This window comes from Labeo rohita, chromosome 16 (assembly GCF_022985175.1).
Source record: "Labeo rohita strain BAU-BD-2019 chromosome 16, IGBB_LRoh.1.0, whole genome shotgun sequence".
NCBI classification, from domain to species: domain Eukaryota; kingdom Metazoa; phylum Chordata; class Actinopteri; order Cypriniformes; family Cyprinidae; genus Labeo; species Labeo rohita.
The window spans coordinates 16,667,486-16,688,139 of NC_066884.1; the positions used below are offsets into that span (position 1 = coordinate 16,667,486).

Genomic DNA, 20,654 nt, shown 5'->3' on the forward strand with positions numbered 1-20,654 from the left:
CTATTTCCGATGCTGTTCTTCTAAAATGTATATTCATCAAAGAAACCTGAAAAAATTCTACTCAGCTGTTTTCAACATAATAATCATAATAAATATTTTTGGAGCGGCAAATCAGAATTTTTTAATGATTTCTGAAGGATCTTGTGACTAAAGTAATGATGCTAAAAAATCAGCTTTGAAATCACAGGAGTAAATTACATTTTAAAACATATTCAAATAGAAAACTGTTATTTTAAACAGTAAAAATATTTCAAAACTTTGTGTACTTTGGATTAAATAAATGCAGGCATGGTGAGCAGAAAAGAGTTTTTAAAAAACATTTAAAACTTACTGTTCGAAATCTTTTCCCTGGCAGTGTGTATCACAACAACAACAAAAATGTGCTTATAATATGTACGGAATAAAAAAAATGGTGCAATGTGCCAACATGGCCAAATTTGGTAAACATATCTCAGATATCCATCCTACAAGCTTTTCAGTCATTAAAGTGGCCAAAAGCACCTTGGGGAGGGCATTCATGGGATATGGACGTTGTAAATGATGCAACCAGCAATAGCAAAAAGTCAAGACTATAAAATAGAGCGCGCGGCTGCGCTCTGGCAGAAGATCCTTTGCGCTCACGCGGCGCAGCAGCAAAGCACCAGTGCGCCGGACAGTAGGGCGGGACGACAGCATCTAAGCAGTATGTATCTTCCATTAAACTCTTTATATCCACAAATGTAGCGCGATAACAGTAATTCACGAACAAATTAATAGTCGCTAGTTATTTTTTAACTATATTCTACCTGTGGTGATACCTCTCACAGAGAAAATTCAACGGAATGGCAAACAAATGAAAAGCTTAACGCTACACTGTGAAAAGATTCAACGAAATGACAAAACATTTGATTACCGTGTACTATCTGAATTAGATTCCCAAATTAATCTGTAATTTTAACTATGATAAATTCTGATATCACGTCTTTAAGGGTCGGTAAACGTTATTGATAGTGGCAGTATTTAAAGCAACAGGATTTGCTTCAAACTAACGCTTGTCAACAATTTATTTAAACGCACATATTTCAGTGTGGAACCGACAAAGTTGATCATTTCAGTACTCTGAACTCTTCCACAATCATAGCACCTTTGAAGTTATAATTTAAGCGACATGTGAACGCGGTAGGGGGAAATCCTCTGTGTATGCTAGCAGGTTAGATCGGTTTTTAATCTGTCAGCTCAAAATGTCACGCAGTTTTTGGTGCCTGTAGTTGTAGAGTGTGATATAATGTATTCTTACACAACACAGCAGAAAACCACCTGCCCCATCCAAGACCATAATTTTGAGATTAAAACGTACCCCGACTATCAGCATCGGAGATAACAGCAAACATGGGCAAGAAATCCAAAGTGGAACTGTCAAACGGCAAAGCAGAGGAGAATGGAGATGTAAGGTAAATGACTTTACTGTTATACAGCGCTGATGTTTTAAGAGCAGTTTGTTCTTACAAATACAAGTACATTTGTTTTAGATGTAATTAGGGTTCATGGTTCATGGTTCATGTCCTGGCATGTTCGTCTCACGAAAGGATTAGGATCATTTATAGTCAACAAGTATAACTATGTAACTGTAAAAATATATGCATGTATTTATTTATTTTGCTTGTTTATTTGTGACCCTGGACCACAAAACCAGTCATAAGTGTCAATTTTTGAAAAGTTTTATGATATTGAGATTTATACATGAATATTTATACTGAATAAATAAGTTTTCCATTAATGTATGGTTTGTTAGAATAGGATAATATTTGGCGGAGACACAACTGTTTTAAAATCTGGAATCTGAGGGTGCAAATAAATAAAAATATTGAGAAAATCACCTTTGAAGTTGTTCGAATGAAGCTCTTAGCAGTGCATATTACTAATCAAAAATTAACTTTTGATATGTTTACGGTAGGAAATTTACAAAATATTTTCGTGGAACATGATTTTTACTTCATATCCTAATGATTTTTGGCACAAAAGAAAAATCGATAATTTTGACCCATGCAATGTATTTTTGGCTATTGCTACAAATATACCCAAGCTACTTAAGACTGGTTTTGTGGTCCAGGGTCACATTTATTTTTTGTTTATTTACCTTTTTAATTCAACAAACTTACTCGTGATATTTCTTTCCAGCAGTGAGAAAAATGACAAGAAAGAAGAGAAGGAAAAGATGGAGATGGTGGGACCATTTGAGTTGGTGAGTGAAATATTAAATGTGTTGTTAGCATTTGTAGGACTATTATTATTTGTGAAATTAATAAGAACTTCACAGCCATAAAGATGTATATACTAAAACATTTTTATTTTAATTTTTTTTAAATACGTCAGCAATGCTGTAACCACAAGTAAATATCAAATTAAACTAAATAAGCCTAAAATAAAAACTAAATTAAAAATGGATGTGGTTAAGAAGTAATTTTGTTGATTGACTCATTTTACTACAGTACTTTAAGACTAAATACCTTAAACTGTCTCAGCATTGCTTGCAGGTTTACTATGTATTGTTAAATGCATATCAAGATATTGTATTTCTGAGCTTGAGCACATTGCGCTTTATTTTTATTCGATAAAAATATCAATAAAATAGCTATCAAAAATGCTTTTAGGCTAACTTGTTCTCAAAGAACTGTGTCCATTTTTCAGTTTCGCTATGCAGATGGTCTCGACATTCTTCTGATGCTGCTTGCCACAGTCATGTCCATGGCCAACGGGGCAGTACTTCCTCTCATGGTTATTGTATTTGGAGACATGACAAACAGCTTTGCGCAAGATGCATTCATAGAGAATATGAAGAACCTCACCAGTGAGTTTACAATTTGTATGCCCCATCAGTCTCCTGTTGTTTTACAGGGAAATCTAAACTAAAAACAACATATGGTTCTTTAATCTCTAGACATCACCTTCCCACAGTCCAATGAGACTTTAGGAGAGCAGATGACAAAGTAAGACCTCTGTGCTTCGCATTGGAACACTACAGGTTTTCTCCACAGTTTAAATTTAATTTATTTTTGAAATATTTCTTAGAGTATGATAGTCTTGTTTCTCCTTTCCAGGCATGCTATATACTACAGCATAATGGGATTTGTAGTTTTGGTGGCGGCATATATGCAGGTGGCCTTTTGGACTCTTGCTGCAGGACGTCAGGTGAAGAAACTTAGAAAGAAGTTCTTTCACTCCATCATGAAACAGGACATTGGCTGGTTTGATATCAATGAGACAGGACAGCTCAACACACGCCTTACAGAGTATGACATGGAATAAAAGTCATTTATCTACGTATTACACACAAAGACGCATAATGTACCTACATCTCACTTTTTTTTTTTTTTTTTAATTATTTTTTCTCTGCAGTGATGTCTACAAAATAAATGAAGGCATTGGGGATAAGCTTGGCATGCTGATTCAGAGTATGACCACCTTTTTCACTGGGATCATCATTGGTTTTGTCAAAGGCTGGAAGCTGACCCTTGTCATTCTTGCTGTTAGCCCTTTACTGGGGATCTCAGCTGCTGTCATTGGAAAGGTGGGATAAAAAGGAATATGAAGAGAAAGAGTTTTAAACGGTTAGCTCATCCAAAAATGAAAATCCTGTCATTACTCACCATCATGTCATTCCAAACCTGTAAGACCTTCGTTCATCTTCAGAGCACAAATTATGATAGACCCTGCATAGACAGCAACGCAACTCACATGTTCAAGGCCCATCAATAATTCAGTCTTAATTTTATGAAGGTACGAGAATACTTTTTGTGTGCGAAAAACCCTCAGATTTCATCAAAAATATCTTAATTTGTGTTCCAAAGATAAACTACGGTCTTAAGGGTTTGAAACGACATGAGGACATGAGTAATTAATGACAGAATTTTCATTTTTTGGGTGAATGATACCTTTAATGTTTTTATATCTACAGTATAGTAAGCTGCTGTCTCACTTCAGGACAAATACAATCACAATAGTACTGCATGCCTATTTTAGTTTATTGTTGTGGTTTTATTAGTGTATACTTTTCTACCTAGCTAGAAAAGGGAATAAAATAACATAAATGGTCAATCAAGGATCCTTACAAAGATATTAAAGCTAAAAATTTGGCATCAGTAAGAATTAAAATAATAATAATAATAATAATAATTCTAACCCTGGTGTGACCCTGGACCACAAAACCAGTCATAAGGGTGAGTTTTTTGAAATTGAGATTTATATACATCAATATTTATACTGAATAAATAAGTTTTTCATTGATGTATGGTTTGTTAGAATAGGACAATATTTGGCCGAGATACAGCTGTTTGAAAATCTGAAATCTGGGGGTGCAAAAAATCAAAATATTGAGAAAATCACCTTTAAAGTTGACATGTATTATTGAATATTGCTACAAATATACCCGTGCAACTTGGGACTGGTTTTGTCGTCCAGGGTCACATATTATAAATGATCTCTATTTCAAATAAATGCTTTTGAACTTTTTATTCATCAGAGAAATCCTGGGGAACACGTATGACAATTTCCACAAAAATATTAGGCAGCACGAATGTTTTCTGCAATGATAATAATAATAATTTTTTTTAGCTCTAAGTCAGCATGTTGATTAGCATAGGAATGACACTGAAGACTGCAATAATGACTGCTGAAAATTCAGCTTTACCTTCATTGTAAAATTGAAATTAGTCTTGGTGAGCATAGGGTATTTCTTTCAAAAACATTAAAAATGATTGATGGTCTAAAATAAAATGAATCAAGCTGAAAAGCAACGTTGTATCCCTGCCTCATTAGGTGATGTCATCATTCACGTCGAGGGAACAGACGGCCTATGCCAAGGCTGGAGCAGTGGCTGAGGAAGTGCTGTCATCCATCAGGACTGTCTTTGCCTTTGGTGGACAGAAGAAAGAGATACAGAGGTGTGTTTGAAAGACATCACGTTTCTCAAAGAATGTCAGCACTGTTTTTAGCAAAAGTCTGATGATGACAGTTGTTTTGTGGTACATGACACAGAGTGACCTTTCTGTGACCTAAAACAGCTAACCTACTAAACCATCTTAGAATCATAAAGACTAGACAACTACGAAGAAGACAACTTAGTTTTAGCACTTTATGGTCTGATCTTGAAAGCTTCAGTCTATTTGTTGTCCTATTAAGTGAATAGGAAAAGCTTGGGGAAGAGGGTTTGATCATCATATTTTTTTGCATCAAGGATAATACATGACTTTTTGTCTGTTCTTCAAAGGTATCATAAAAACTTAGAGGATGCGAAGAACGTTGGCGTAAGGAAGGCCATCACTGTGAACATTGCTATGGGCTTCACATTCTTCATTATCTATATGTCCTATGCACTGGCCTTTTGGTATGGCAGCACTCTTATCCTGGCTGGCGAGTATGATGTCGGCATACTTTTAACTGTAAGTCGCAGAAGGGTTATTATAAAACTTCAGAAACTCTGTGGTCTTCTGATTAAATTCCAGAGTCACACTGGTCATGCTTCAGATATCGTAGAATAGAAAAAAAAAACTAAATCATTACATCATAAATAGCATGTGGTTATGTTTTCTTCATGGGAACTTAAAGAAGACTGTTGTATAAGCATGAGATTACCTCACAAGTGCATTTTCTGTTCCTCTGTTTCAGGTTTTCTTCGCAGTCATAATTGGAGCTTTCGGCCTAGGTCAAACGTCTCCTAACATCCAGTCCTTCTCTAGTGCAAGAGGGGCTGCCCACAAAGTTTACCACATCATTGATCATGTGAGTGAACTTGTTAGCTAATTATAGATATTATATTACATAATTGTTGGAAGAAAAGACAACTGTCCCCAATGCAGAAGAAGATCCATAATATAATTGCTTCCTGGGATGCTACACAGGATATTAGTAATTTATTACCTGCATTAAAAAAAGTAAAAATGCCTTAATCCTGAACATAGAATCACAACACAGTACATGCAAAAGGCTGCAGGCCGAGAATATAACTAATTTAACCCTCTGGGGTGTGAGGGTGTTTTGGGGCCCTGGAGAAGTTTTGACATGCCCTGACATTTGTGCTTTCTTCAGTATCTTAAAAACATATTCATGGCTAAAGTCTGGTTACACTGTAATCAGCACAAACTGGGTTACAATAATATGTAAGCAAGTACAGTAGTGTACACTACTTAGTGTATTATATACACTACTTGAATCCCAATTCAAGTAGTGTATGTAATTATAAAAAGACATGGAAATGCTGGAAAGCCTGAATTAACCCTTGAATTATATTGTTTTGGTTCCTGACTTTGTTGAGTTATATCTCCAAATATATTATCGCTGTCCTGTACAGTACAGATCATTCAGCAAGTCATACTATAATCATAAATCTATATTGCTGTATTACATATTCCTGTAGTTTTTTGAACATTTAAATGCAGCAGAGCAGCAAAACTGTTTGATTTTTAACTTCTGTTCCAAGAAGGATAAGCCTGAACAATTAAAACACACACACATACATGCACAGGACTAAACTTTGTCTTTATTTAGACTCAGGTGGTCAAGTTTAAACAAACACCACACTCACTGAGCAGACAGCGGCTTTGAGATAAAATCCAGAGACAAAAAGGTGCAGAAAAATAATTCTGAGCTAAGTTGCATAACTTCCCCTCATTGTTTAGTAGCAGCTTGAAAAATGGCCAAGTCTCAGAATCAGAGGATCTTCCCTACTGAGATCCAAAGAATAGAAGACCACAGGGAACCATTTTTCTTTGGTGTCAAGCAATTAGTATGTTATTGACGTCTATTTGTCTGAATGAGGTATGATTGTGAACTTACCTTCATCCCTGGCTGGAATTTGTATTTGTAATAAGAAAAGTATCTCACAATCCTTGTTTCACCAACAGGAACCCACGATCAACAGTTTCTCGACAGAAGGACACAAACTTGATGCTGTAAAAGGAGACATAGAGTTCAAAAACATTCACTTCACATACCCCTCACGGCAGGATGTGAAAGTAGGACTAATGATTTATTAAAAAACATTTAAACAAAACTTTACAGAATGAAATGACTCCAGCTATTGCTCTGTAGGTTCTGAATGGTGTGAATCTTAAAGTCATGAGTGGACAAACCATTGCTTTGGTGGGCAGCAGTGGGTGTGGAAAAAGCACAACAGTTCAGCTGCTACAACGCTTCTATGACCCACAGGAAGGAACAGTAAGTACAAAGAGAGGCAGAGAGGTACAAACTCCTTGACCTTCCTGTTCTTCATTCAAATTTTTTTTTCTGTTTGTCTAACCCATCAGGTGTCTATAGATGGCCATGATATTCGCAGTCTGAACGTGCGAAGTCTAAGAGAACTAATTGGCGTAGTCAGCCAGGAGCCAGTGCTGTTTGCCACAACCGTTGCAGAAAACATCCGCTACGGCCGCGAAAACGTCACTCAGGAGGAGATCGAGCAGGCCGCACGTGAAGCCAACGCCTACAACTTCATCATGAAGCTCCCAGATGTAAGATAAATACTTGTACTTTTAAGGAGGTAATTTTGATCAGTTGGATTAAAAAAGATTGGTCCTTTTCAGAAATTTGAGACTCTGGTTGGAGAGAGGGGCACCCAGATGAGTGGCGGACAAAAGCAGCGTATTGCTATTGCACGAGCGCTTGTGCGCAACCCAAAAATCCTCCTTTTAGATGAAGCTACATCTGCTCTGGATGCCGAGAGTGAGACTATTGTGCAAGCAGCGTTAGATAAGGTAACCAAAAATATAGCAGTCTAGAAAAACACTGGAAATATTGCTTGTCTGTGTTTGTGTTTGTGTGTATGTATGAATATTTTTTACATCTGCATAGGTGAGGCTGGGCAGGACCACCATTATAGTGGCTCACCGGCTGTCCACTATTCGAAATGCTGATGTCATTGCTGGATTCCAGAATGGTGAAATTGCAGAACTGGGCACACATGACGAACTGATGGAGAAAAAAGGAATCTACCACACTCTTGTTACAATGCAGGTTAGAAATCCTTATTGCAGTACATACACACACATGAGCTCCGTATGCAACTGTGGCACAGCAGTCTTGCTGTTTAAGATTGTCCGAGCTTATTGTCTTGGTGGAACTGCTCTTGGTTGAGTTGGAGTTTGAATCCCAATTCAAGGACCTTTCCTGGTCCTATTCACCTCCCAATTGTTTTCATTCACTTCGCTTCCTGTCTTGTGCATAAAAGGTAAAAATAGCCTGGCTTTGACATAACATTAAAGAGCATTGACTGTCAGTGATTTGTAGTGCCTGAGCAACTAGAAGCCATTCATGTTCTTCAAGAGTTGCCAGTTTGAGGCATCATGAGTAACACTGGCTATCAATGATATTGAGCAGGTATTAAAGGATTAGTTCACTTCCAGAACAAAAATGTACAGATAGTTTACTCCCTTTGTCATCCAAGATGTTCATGTCTTTCTTTCTTCAGTCATAAATAAATTGTTTTTTGAGGAAAACTTTTCGGGAATTTTCTCCATTTAGTGGACTTCTGTGGTGCCTGCGAGTTTGAACTTCCAAAATGTAGTTTAAATGCAGCTTCAAAAGGCTCTAAATGATCCCAGACGAGGAAGAAGCAAAACGATTCTTTCTAAAAAAAAAAAAAATAAAAAAAAAATAGTACAATTTAAACACTTTTTAACCACAAATGCTCATCGTGTCTAGCTCTGCAATGCACATGCATACTCTGTGCACTCCGGTTCAAGACTGTTAAGATTTGTCAAAAAACTTCAAAATCGTCCTTCTTTGTTCACTTTGTAAATACTGGGTCAGTAGTTCTGCAGCGATGTAGGACGATTTTGGAGGAGAAAATGAGTTGGGAGTTTTCCGACAAAACCTAACTGTCTTGAACCATGCACATCGCAAAGCTAGAAAAGACAAGCATTTGTGGTTAAAAAGTTTAGAAATTGCAAAGTAATTTTTTAGAAAAAAAAACAATCGTTTCGCTAGATAAGACCCTTCTTCCTCGGCTGGGATCGTTTAGAGCCCTTTGAAGCTGCATTTAAACTGCATTTTGGAAGTTCAAACTTGTGGGCACCATATAAGTCCACTATATGGAGCGAAATCCTGAAATGTTTTCCTCAAAAAACATAATTTTTTTTATGACTGAAGAAAGAAAGACATGAATATCTTAGATGACAACGGGGTGAGTAAATTATCTGTAAAGTTTTGTTCTGGAAGTGAACTTCTCTTTTAAAGCTCATGTGATCCCTGTCAAATGCTGCAGTCGATCAGCAACCAACACTACAGTGACTTGACAATATCAAATGGTTGAATTACTGTCATTGTGATCAGCTCTTTAAACTTCCACAATGTGACACATTTCATAAAGATGTTACACGGTTTGTGTATCTGGATTTGACTGGATCCTTTGGAGCTGAAACGTGTTAACATTTAAGTCTAGTGGTATTTGTCCTACCTGCTTTAGTAAACAGCAGAAATGAAACGTTTCAGAGGCAAACAAGTTGTGCATGATGACACAGGGAAAATGAATTCGGAATGTGCATGGGGTCCATTTTACGTTTGCTTGTTTAAATCACAGATGGTTAGGAGCACAGAGAAAACAGAAGAGGGCAAGGAGGAGATGTTTATTGATGAGAAGAGTCCCTCAGTCAGCTCTCTGAATGAACACACACTCTTCAGACAGAAATCCAGAAGTGGCTCAGAAAAAGAACAGCAAGATGAGGAGAAACAGACAGAGGAGGTAAGAGACTGAGTCTAGAAAATTCATGAATTCAGTCCTACTGGAAATGTGTTTCTCAGTAACTGGAAAATGACATATTTATGGGTAATATCAATCAAACCCAAACAGAATGATTTACCAAAGTTCTATAAATCTCATCTTCATAAATTATTTTTTTTTCTTTCCTTAAAGGATTAGTTCACTTCCAGAATGAAAATTTCCTGATAATTTACTCACCCCATGTTGTCTGAGATGTTCATGTCTTTCTTTCTTCAGTCGCAAAGAAATGAAGGTTTTAAAGGAAAACATTACAAATTTTTTTTTCCAAACTTTAATGGTGGGTTCAACTGCTCTACACAATCCCAGCCAGGGAATAATGGTCTTATCTAGACCAAGTGATCAGTCATTTTCTTAAAAAAAAAAAAAAAAGTAAAAATGTATATACTTTTTAACCACAAATGCTTGCCTTGCACTAACTCTGCAATGCGCATGTGCGTCTTCACGCATTGCTTAAGCAAGCTGGAAAAGTCAAAAAGGTAGCGTAGGGCAAAAACCTCATTTCCAACTTCAAAATCATCCAACATCATTGTTTTACCTTTTTTTTTTGTACAGGATATTTGACTTTATTTGCACGTTTACTTTGTAAACACTTTGTTGGTACGTCACATGTGCGTGATGACATAACGTGTGAGGTCCAGCTAGTGCGAGACAAATTATATACATTTGTATTTTTCTTGGAAATTGACTGATCATTTCACTAGATAAAAGCATTATTGCTTGGCTGAGATGTGTAGAGCCCTTCAACTTATTGGCTCTCATTGAAGTCCACTATATAGGGAAAAATCCAGGAATGTTTTCCTCAAAAACCTTAATTTCTTTTTGACTAAAGAAAAAAAGACATGAACATCTTGGATGACATGGGGGTGAGTAAACTATCCAGACATTTTCATTCTGGAGTGAACTCATTCTTTAAAAAAGAACTTCAATGCTTAATATGTTATCTGTAAGAAATTGTATTTTAATCAAATTATTTTACATAGTTCTTTTTGTGTTCTCTATTTTCCTTGTAGGAAAAGGTTCCAAACGTCTCCTTCCTGACAGTCCTGAAACTGAACAAACCGGAATGGCTGTACATAGTGGTTGGAGTTTTATGTGCCACCGTAAACGGAGCTATGCAGCCTGCATTTGCTATCATTTTCTCGAAAATCATTGCTGTATGTTGTACATGAAAATTAAATATTTATATTAATTACCATTATTGACAATTAGCTTTACTGAGATGTTATTCCTCACACATTTATTTTCTCGTCTCCTTTTCCATTCTTCTTCCTCTCTAGGTGTTTGCTGAGGTTGATCAGGATCTCGTACGAAAGAGGACAGAGCTGTACTCTCTGCTGTTTGCTGGCATTGGGGTCGTGTCCTTTTTCACTTTGTTCTTCCAGGTTTGTTTTGTGTTACAGCATCAATGTCTGAACACACAGTAAATTTAAAGGATTAGTTTTTTCCAGAATAAAAATTTTCTGATAATATACTCACCCACATGTCATCCAAGATGTTGATGTCTTTCTTTCATCAGTTGGAAAGAAATTTAACTTCGTGACTGAAGAAAGAAAGACATGAACATCTTTGTTTTGAAAGTAAACTAATTCTTTAATCTTTTAAATGCTAAAAAACACTGTAGAACTTGACTAAGACACCCTAAAAGTGTAGCGTTCAAAAGTGTAGTCAGAGATAGAGATGGATTATATAAGGTGTTCACATGAGGTGTTTAAAAGGACATTTGTTCTGATAAGCATACATGTGAGGTACATCCTGTACATTGAGTGGTAGTAAGTTCACATGATCTTTCTTATCTAAAAGCTGATGGCTGTTGTGAAATACCACTTGGTAAACACCAATGAATAGTGCACAGATCTGTCAATTATTTGCCCAGTCAAACTACCACTGCTAAAAATTCAGAAATGCCAAAAGACTACATTTTAATCTTACAGTAGAACAAAAATGAACAGGAAAAAAGTCAATTTCAATATGCTAAAAATAGGATTTAAAATGACAAAATTGATTATAAAATCATCGGTTTACATATACTTTGAAACAAATATGTTACAGAAGATTTGTATTTCAAATAAATGTTCTTTCATGGCTTCATTTTGGTGTATTTTTCACATATTTTAATTTATTTCTGTTTTAATTTCTGCTAGGGTTTCTGTTTTGGCAAAGCTGGTGAGATTCTGACCATGCGACTGAGGTTTAGAGCCTTTAATGCTATGATGAGACAGGTAAGACAATAACTGATCAATTGTCTCAGGGTTAACTGCAAAGAAGCTATTTATGCATGTCTGCTCTTGGAGAGTAGTACGACACCTGTCTGTGTGTATTTTAGGACCTGAGCTGGTATGATGATAACAAGAACAGTGTGGGTGCACTGACCACCAGACTGGCTGCAGATACAGCTCAAGTGCAGGGCGTAAGTCTCATTTCCTATTTCACTACCAAGAGTAACACTTAGTCCCACACATAACTTTGTGCCATGCTCCTAAATTGATGCCCATGTACACTAACAAAGTATCTCATCACTAATGGCAGTATTTTTTTTAAGCTCAATTTGATATCAGTTTAGTTTGCTTTATTTATTAAAGGTGACATACTTTTTCCATATTTAAGTGCCATAATCGGGTCCCCGGTGCATCTACCAACCAGAAAATGAGAAAAATTAAAGAAGTAAAACCCAGTACATTTTTTTGCAAAGCCTTTCTCTGCAATCATGTTAAAAACATCAGCCACTCAGATTTCGCTCCTCCCGTGACGTGGTAAGGGGATCTTATTATAATATTACCGCACCTTAATCTGCACATTTCCACCCACAGAACTGTCATTTTGTTTTCGCAAGCGACAACAGTGTACTATTTCTAACACCATGGTAAAAGTTAGAGCAAAGCATGCTAACTGTTCTGTCACTGGCTGCACAGATGAGCACAGCTGCAGAGGAGACAAGACAGCAGTGGATTTATTGATTTATTTACTGTATATTACGCTGCTGCCACACAGATCGAATATAAACGTGATTTCTTACCCAGCTGCTTACCTTCACAGACGTAACACACTGTTTTTGTAACTCGTGTTTTAATATAAGCTTGTGTATTTGACAGTTTAGGTGCAATAAGACATGAAAGAGAACTTAGTTTAGTACTCACATGCTGTGCAACGGCTGCTTTTTGTGCACATGCTTTGCATGAGTGCGCTCAAAAAAACTTATATCAGAAGTTTAAACTGATATTGCTTAAATTTCAACATGATAATCAAAACCAGATGTTTTTTGGCAGTGTATCTGACATATGAGCTGTAAAGGCACATCTCTATTCTGGAAAAGGGGGCGTGGAGCAGCAGCTCATTTGCATTTAAAGTGACATGCAAGAAAACAGCGTGTTTCTGCTTCCACTTAAAATAGGCATTTTCAAAATGATATAAAAAATGATCTGTGGAGTATTTTGAGCTAATACTTCACAGACACATTCTGGGGACACATGAGACTTATATTACCTTGTCAAAAAGGCACATAATAGGTCTCCTTTAACTCCTTTGTATAATAAATGTAGTTTTTGATGTTGTTTTAACACAGTAGCTCATCACAAATAGCACAACGACTTTGTTTCCAACAGGCAACTGGCGTGCGATTGGCAACAATGGCACAGAATGTAGCCAACTTGGGCACTTCAATTATCATCTCATTTGTGTACGGCTGGCAGTTGACCCTCCTCATTCTTTCCATTGTGCCGATCATGGCTGTGGCTGGAGCCATCCAGATGAAATTACTGGGGGGACATGCTCTAAAAGACAAGAAAGAGCTTGAGCAAGCTGGAAAGGTGAACATTTATGCTTATGCTTTAATATGGCATAATATAAATCAACTGTTTTAAATCACAACCTTGTGCGCAATGTTTTTTCCCCACGCAGATTGCAACAGAAGCCATTGAGAATATCCGTACCGTGGTTTCATTAACCAGGGAGAGCAAGTTTGAGAGTCTGTATGAAGAGAACTTACTTGTGCCATACAAGTATGTTTGAAGTGACGAATAATGATTCTGTTATACTGTATATCTATTAGAATTCAAAATGAGCTTGATAATTGATAATAAGATTATTGATGTTTGTCTTGTTTCCTAGGAACGCGAAGAGAAAAGCTCACATTTTTGGCCTGACGTTCTCCTTCTCTCAAGCGATGATCTATTTTGCTTATGCTGGCTGTTTCAAGTTTGGCTCTTGGCTCATTGAACAAAAACTGATGACCTTTGAGGGTGTCTTCCTGTGAGTGACTGTAATAAGACTCTCTCAATGCAAACTGAGAAATATGTGAAAAGTCTCTAGAGCAGTGTTAAAATGACCCACTACTGTCTTCAATGTGTGTCACAGGTAGTTCAAATTTGTAAAAATTAAATGGAGGTGAGTGAGGTCATGTAGTAGGCTAACACACACCTGCTAAAACACTACAGTACCGTTGTTAAGTGGGTACAAAGTCTGCTGGTTTCTACAGTATCAGTTAATGATTATAGAAAAATGAGTCAGGATAAACGATCCAGATGAGCAGATGTAGACATTCTCTTAGACAACACATACATTACATTTGCAGATAGAAGATTCAAGAGGATTCATGTTATCTAACAAGTGGGTTTTCAAAAAGAGATAATTAAAACTTAGTTGTCTTAATAACTGATTAAATGGCAGTGTTTACCCATAGTTACACAGTCAATAAAGATGATGTAATAGGCTAAGCATCTACATTATATATGCAATATAGTCTGACTGATAATAACTTGATTATTGAGCAGGAAAAGCAATCGTTTTGTCATTCAGTGATTCAGACAGCAGATTAACTAGATATCAGTGTGGTTTTAGTATCACTGATATACTATTCGTTTTCGTTCAAATTTTAAATGATATTTTTTCACTTTCATTTTAGTTAAACTTTTTGCTTTTTTCCCCTTTTTTTAACATTTTGGTTCATTTTTTTTATTGATTATTCTTTTATTTTAGTACAAGTTAAGATAAATGATTTTTTTTGCCTTGGCTACTAGCAGAAATAAAAGTTTCCTTTTCCCTTTTAATAAAATGTTTTAATTAATTTTATTCTTTAGTTTTGTTTATTTGTTTGTTATTTTAATACTTCAGTTTAAGCTAAATGAAAAAGAAAATTCTTGCCTTCACAACTAGCTGGAATAAGTGTTATTTTTTTCTTTTATGTTTTTGCTAATTTTTAAATGAATTTTATTCATTAGTTTTAGCTGTTTTAGTACTTCAAGTTAAGCTAACCGAAAGGATCAACTAGCTGAAATTAAATACGTTTTATTTTTTTCTTTGGTGTTTTTGTTAATTTTGTTTATTTATTTTAATAATTAGTTTTAGTTTATTTAGTTTAAATTATTTTAGTATTTCAGGTTACCCTAAATGAAAATTATAATTCTTGCTTTGGCATAAATTTTAGTTGTAGTTATTTTGGTACTTAAATTTAAGCTAAATGACACACAACTAGCAACTAGCTGAAAGCGTTTGGTGTCAAGTAACAAAACATAAGATTTATGATTTTAGTTTCAGTTAACTATAATAACCCTGGCTGATATGTTTGTTTGCATCTCTCAGTGTGATCTCAGCTGTGGTGTATGGAGCAATGGCTCTTGGAGAGGCAAACTCATTCACTCCGAACTACGCCAAGGCCAAGATGGCTGCTTCTCATATCATGATGCTCATCAACAGAGTCCCAGGCATTGATAACGCCTCAGAGGAAGGAGACAAGCCGGTATTCATTTCATGCATGCTTTTAAACACCAAAATACACTGTATGCCCAATAAGCAATTAAAAACATTTCTAATTGTAGTGAGTCTTAAGTCAAGACAAGATCTCAGAGTTCCCAAAAGTCTGTCATTAATCTTTTACCACTTCTGCTGCATCATCCTGTCTGATAAAACAGAGCTGGACTCTGTCCACCATAAATATCCGGTGTCATTCAATGCATTCATCAAGAGACAAATATATTGCTATGACTACACAAATGTACACTAACGTGGCTGTTTCCTGTGATCTCTTTAGGATAAATTTGAAGGGAATGTGAATTTTGAAAATGTGCGTTTTAACTACCCGTCCCGGCCGGATGTACCAGTACTGCAGGGTCTCAGGCTCCGGGTGAAGAAGGGGCAAACTCTTGCCCTGGTGGGCAGCAGTGGCTGTGGCAAGAGCACCACCATCCAATTACTGGAGAGATTTTATGACCCTCAGCAGGGCACAGTGGTAGGAGAACACACACATACAGACAAGTAGTTCAGAGGCAACATTTTGTAGCTTTTTAGCCTATTTTATATAGTAACGTTTATTGACATTTTAATGTCTTTTCCCCAGAAATGTAGTTTTACAGTCTCTAGTCACGGATCCAACTCAGCAAGATTTTATTCACACACATGCACTGTCATTCAGTACACTAGCACACTAAGGACACAACAGCAATGAAAGTGAAAAGTCTTATTACCTATATCAAGGTCAGTGATAAGATATCTTAAGGAAAGCCAGAAAACAAAGAAACCCAGATATGGACATCAAAAGCTTCTCTTTCACCTGCATACTTCAGGTCATTAACCTTTATGACTCAGACCTGTTTACATGCTATTAACTTCCATTTCATGTGATCTGATCACAAGAGGACAGTGCTAAATAGTCTAAACAGGACTACATTCACAGGTAGTTGACAAAATTAAAACATACTTTTTAAAACAAAGTATTTTTTATTATAGGAAAACAATTTTTAGCCACTAGGTCAAAAAGCATGATACATACTTTGAGTTATATAATCAAGGAGCACTGAGATGTATTATAGCAGTAATAAATCATAGTTAGCCCAATTACACGAGTTGCTCTTTTACACTAGTAACAGTTGCTCTTTGTTAACAGATGCTGGATGACAGTGACGCAAAGCAACTGAACATTCACTGGTTGCGCTCGCAAATTGGCATCGTTTCCCAAGAGCCTGTGCTGTTTGACTGCAGCCTGGCAGAGAACATCGCATACGGAGACAACAGTAGACAAGTCAGCCAGCAGGAGATCGAGGAGGCCGCTAAGGCTGCTAACATACACTCTTTTATAGAAGGCCTGCCTCAGGTACAGTACAACCACGACACAGTGAGAATCATCCTCATGGGCAAAACCATTCAAAAAGTAATTTTTCAGTACTTTTTAAGTACTTTTTTAACCTTAATAGTTTTAAATATTCAGAAAGGACACATTTAAAAGTGAAAAGTCAAAGTCGTGACATTGTTAAGTATTGGTGCTCTGCATTTAGAGCATCACAAGTGCACACACACAGCAGTGAGAAGTGAACAAACGCACACTGTGATCCACACACCTGGAGCAGTGGGCAGCCATTCCTCCAGCACCCGGGGAGCAATTGGGGGTTCGGTGCCAATTGGTAGGGTACAACGGGGCTAAAGTAGCCCCGGAGTAAAAAGCGCCTTTGATATTATTTTCTTCTTAACCACGAGATGGCAGAAAAACATGGCGTAGCACTTTCCAAAACATCCGCTTTTCAAGATACACGTGCAAATTTGGCCGATCCTTGATGCGATCGCGGGTCGATTTTGTGCGACTATATTTTGTGTTTTTAAAAATGTTGTAGATTTAAGTGGCAAATGAGAATCACAAACATTCTTGAATATATCTTAAGACAAGGTCTTCCTTACGATTTTCAAGATAATTAAAACAGCAAGAATATGTAAAAGTATGGTATTTAGGGTAAAAAGCACCCCTGCGGGTGCTTTAAAATATATGTTTTATATTAACACATTTTAATGACAGTATATTTATTGAACAAAATATTTTATTGATCAAAATAAGCAGAAAATAGTACAAACTTTGCTAAAGTGATTGTTTTGAACAAGTATAAACTTAATTTAAAAAAAAAAACATTTTTTTTTAGCTAAAGTGTATCAATACTGTGTGCCTTTTACTCCATGCTGGTGAGCCTTTTACCCCGTGTTTGGAAAACATGTCCGGCCCTGTCTTCCTGTTTAAGTTGAAATTACAGCAACACACTGAATAACACTGCATGTTTCAAAGCACTTCACTGGACCTTTAAAAAACTGCTTTGTTTACAGCAGTAACCAAGTAAACGCAGTATAGCTGCTGTTCCAAAAGCGCCACCTGCTGTCAAACAGTGATTTTGCAACCCGTCTTCTGTTTTTTGCAGGCATGTTTTTTGTAGCATAATTCACAAAGCTAAGGTCAGACCATTCTGTTTTTGCTTCAGATTTTGAAATGATACAATCTAATTTACAATAAGAAGTCCTGCTAAAAATGAGATTAACCATGAAAACACCAGAATTCTAAAAACGTATGATAGAGATTTTGTTCAAACCGCCCAGCACTACATTAAACTGATCAAAAATGACAGTAAAGATATTTTTATGTTACAAAAGAATTCGGTTTCAAATATAGTAAATGTTCTTTTAACATTTCATTCATTAAAGAATCGTGAAAAAATATAATAAGCAGCACAACTGATTTCAGTATTGAGAAAACGAAAGGTTTCTTGAACAGGAAAACAAGTTGGACGTTAAAGACAGGAGTAATGGCTGCTGAAAATTCATACATCAAAATATATGTCATGAAATATTTTAAAATATAAAACAGTTATTGTAAACTGTAATAACAAATCAAATAAATGCAGCCTTGGTGACCCCAAGAGGCTTAATTTTAAAAATCTAAGAATATAGTACCCAAACCTTTAAACAAAAGTGCACATCAGAAACAAAAAGCAATAAACTCTAATAATGTTATGATCTTGTAACTAAAAAAAGAAAAAAAATCAAATGACTGTCAACAGTTTTACTAAATAATATGTGTATTTTGGTTGCAGAAATACCAGACGCAAGCAGGTGATAAAGGTACGCAGCTGTCTGGAGGGCAGAAGCAGCGTATTGCTATAGCGAGGGCCATCCTCCGCAACCCCAAACTTTTGTTGCTGGATGAAGCCACATCTGCTCTGGACACTGAGAGTGAGAAGGTAAGATCAGAGTTTAACTATATACTACAGCTAAATTCGCTACATAACATTTTTGGCTGTTACAATTAAATTTCTAATATCATTATCATTATCGAAATCAAATTGATTTACCAGACAATTGAGAGTCACGCCTGCTAGAAAATAGTACCTCAACTTCCTTTGTCTCTCTTCTCTCTGTCCTGTGAGTAGATAGTGCAGGATGCTTTGGATAAGGCGCGTGAGGGCCGCACATGCATCGTTGTGGCCCACCGGCTGTCCACCATCCAGAACGCAGACCGTATAGCTGTATTCCAAAACGGAGTGGTGGCGGAACAAGGCACACATCAACAACTCCTCAGTCAGCAAGGGGTGTACTACACTCTTGTCACCTCTCAGATGAGTCACTGATGGTCAAGAGCAGCTGTGAAGATGCAGATTCTAAAAAATATTTAATAGAAACACTCTCCTGTGGTTGCAGGCCTGTTATTTCATTCGGTGGGTTCACTTACGTGGCATTACTACAGGAAGCCAGGAAAATAATAAGGATGTGGACGTTTGTGTCCATGCTTAACGTTAATGGAGCAGAAGTCTGTGCCTCGAAATTTTAGGACATAACATTAATCCTCCTCAGCACTTTCTTGTTGCTGATTTAATTTTATTTAAAAAAGGTATTTGTATTAACAGTTCTACCAAGCACTACCATGTTCTCATTTCTTGGTCTCAGCAGCAAATTTAGGAAAGAACATTTCAAATGTGATTGTCTTTACATTATGTACAGTAATATAATGTATTTATATAAAATATACATATACAATAATTTGTCCCTTGGTGCCTAATACTAAAAATGTTGCCTTGGGTTCTTATGGGACCAGATGACCAGAGTTTGTATTATGATGATTGACTATATTCTGATGTTCTCTGTGTGGTGCCTTAATATTTATCATACTAACATAAGGCCGTTTTATTTTGTCTTTATGGCACTGTGTTCCTATCATGCATACTGTAAAAGTCTACTGTAAAAAAAAGTTCGGAATAAAGATTTGATTTTTCTTTAGTCTCACTTTTTATTTGGAATTGATCAGATTGTTGTTCTTCTTCTCCAAAATGAATTGCATTGCTGAGGGCCTAAACATGCTTGAAAACTCATGAAACTTTGCACACGCCAAAAGTGGTGAAGATTTACATCTGATATGGGTTTCAGAAGTGGGTGTGGCAAAATGGCTTAATAGCGCCACCTATAAAATTTCAACAAAGTGCCTCTCCAGCTGTTTCGCATACATGTACGAAATTCGGTGGACGTGTGTAACACACCAATACCTCCAAAGTCCCTAGATACTAAGTCCGAAACCCAACAGGAAGTTTGTTATTTTGCATTTTCTTGTCAAGTTTTGTGCCTTTTATGCCATGTCAGGTGTTATATAGAGATTTAAAGGAGAATTCCACTTCCAGAACAACAGTTTACAAATAATTTACTCACCCCCTTGTCATCCAAGATGTCCAAGATGTTTTCCTCAAAAAACATAATTTCTTTACGACTGAAGAAAGAAAGACATGAACATCTTGGATGATAAAGGGGTGCATTATATGTGAATCTTTGTTTTGGAAGTGGACTTCTCCTTTAATGACATCAACATTATATTTGGTCAGTTTACTTTAAAGGCCTTTGTGATGTTCAGTTGCCAAGATCTCAAGTTTTCTTTAAAGAGCGTGGTGACCTAACAAATTTAGATGTTTCATCATGGGAACAGATGTCCAATCTGCACCAGACTTCACATTTGATAAGAGTCCTGGCCTGAAGACATCTAAAAGACCAATATTCAGTTATAATCATAGCACCACTTGTTGGCAACAGGATACGTCATGTTTAAACTCAAACATGCCATGTTCAGTCGTAGACAATATGGTCGTGAGAGAACAGTGTCATTTCACCCTTAGTTAAGAAT

General features: G+C 36.5%; 1 protein-coding gene across 3 annotated transcripts; it reads left to right on the plus strand.

The window, feature by feature from the left end:
* Positions 1 to 538: 538 nt before the first annotated feature.
* On the plus strand, positions 539 to 19,765 carry abcb4 (ATP-binding cassette, sub-family B (MDR/TAP), member 4). 3 transcript variants are annotated; one of them, XM_051130940.1, is made up of 28 exons: positions 539 to 682; positions 1,286 to 1,430; positions 2,158 to 2,221; positions 2,668 to 2,827; positions 2,918 to 2,966; positions 3,078 to 3,269; positions 3,376 to 3,547; positions 4,795 to 4,919; positions 5,246 to 5,417; positions 5,644 to 5,757; positions 6,879 to 6,989; positions 7,066 to 7,191; positions 7,281 to 7,484; positions 7,557 to 7,727; positions 7,825 to 7,986; positions 9,551 to 9,712; positions 10,762 to 10,905; positions 11,029 to 11,133; positions 11,893 to 11,970; positions 12,075 to 12,158; positions 13,351 to 13,554; positions 13,646 to 13,746; positions 13,856 to 13,996; positions 15,326 to 15,482; positions 15,774 to 15,971; positions 16,626 to 16,832; positions 18,586 to 18,732; positions 18,922 to 19,765. In XM_051130940.1, exons 2-28 carry the CDS (start codon positions 1,369 to 1,371, stop codon positions 19,117 to 19,119), a joined length of 3,810 nt encoding a protein of 1,269 aa, XP_050986897.1. In that variant the 5' UTR covers positions 539 to 682; positions 1,286 to 1,368; the 3' UTR covers positions 19,120 to 19,765. The 3 variants fall into 3 exon arrangements, with proteins under 3 accessions (XP_050986897.1, XP_050986899.1, XP_050986898.1); XM_051130942.1 differs by having other exon boundaries at positions 2,161 to 2,221; XM_051130941.1 differs by having other exon boundaries at positions 593 to 682; positions 1,289 to 1,430.
* Positions 19,766 to 20,654: the final 889 nt, after the last annotated feature.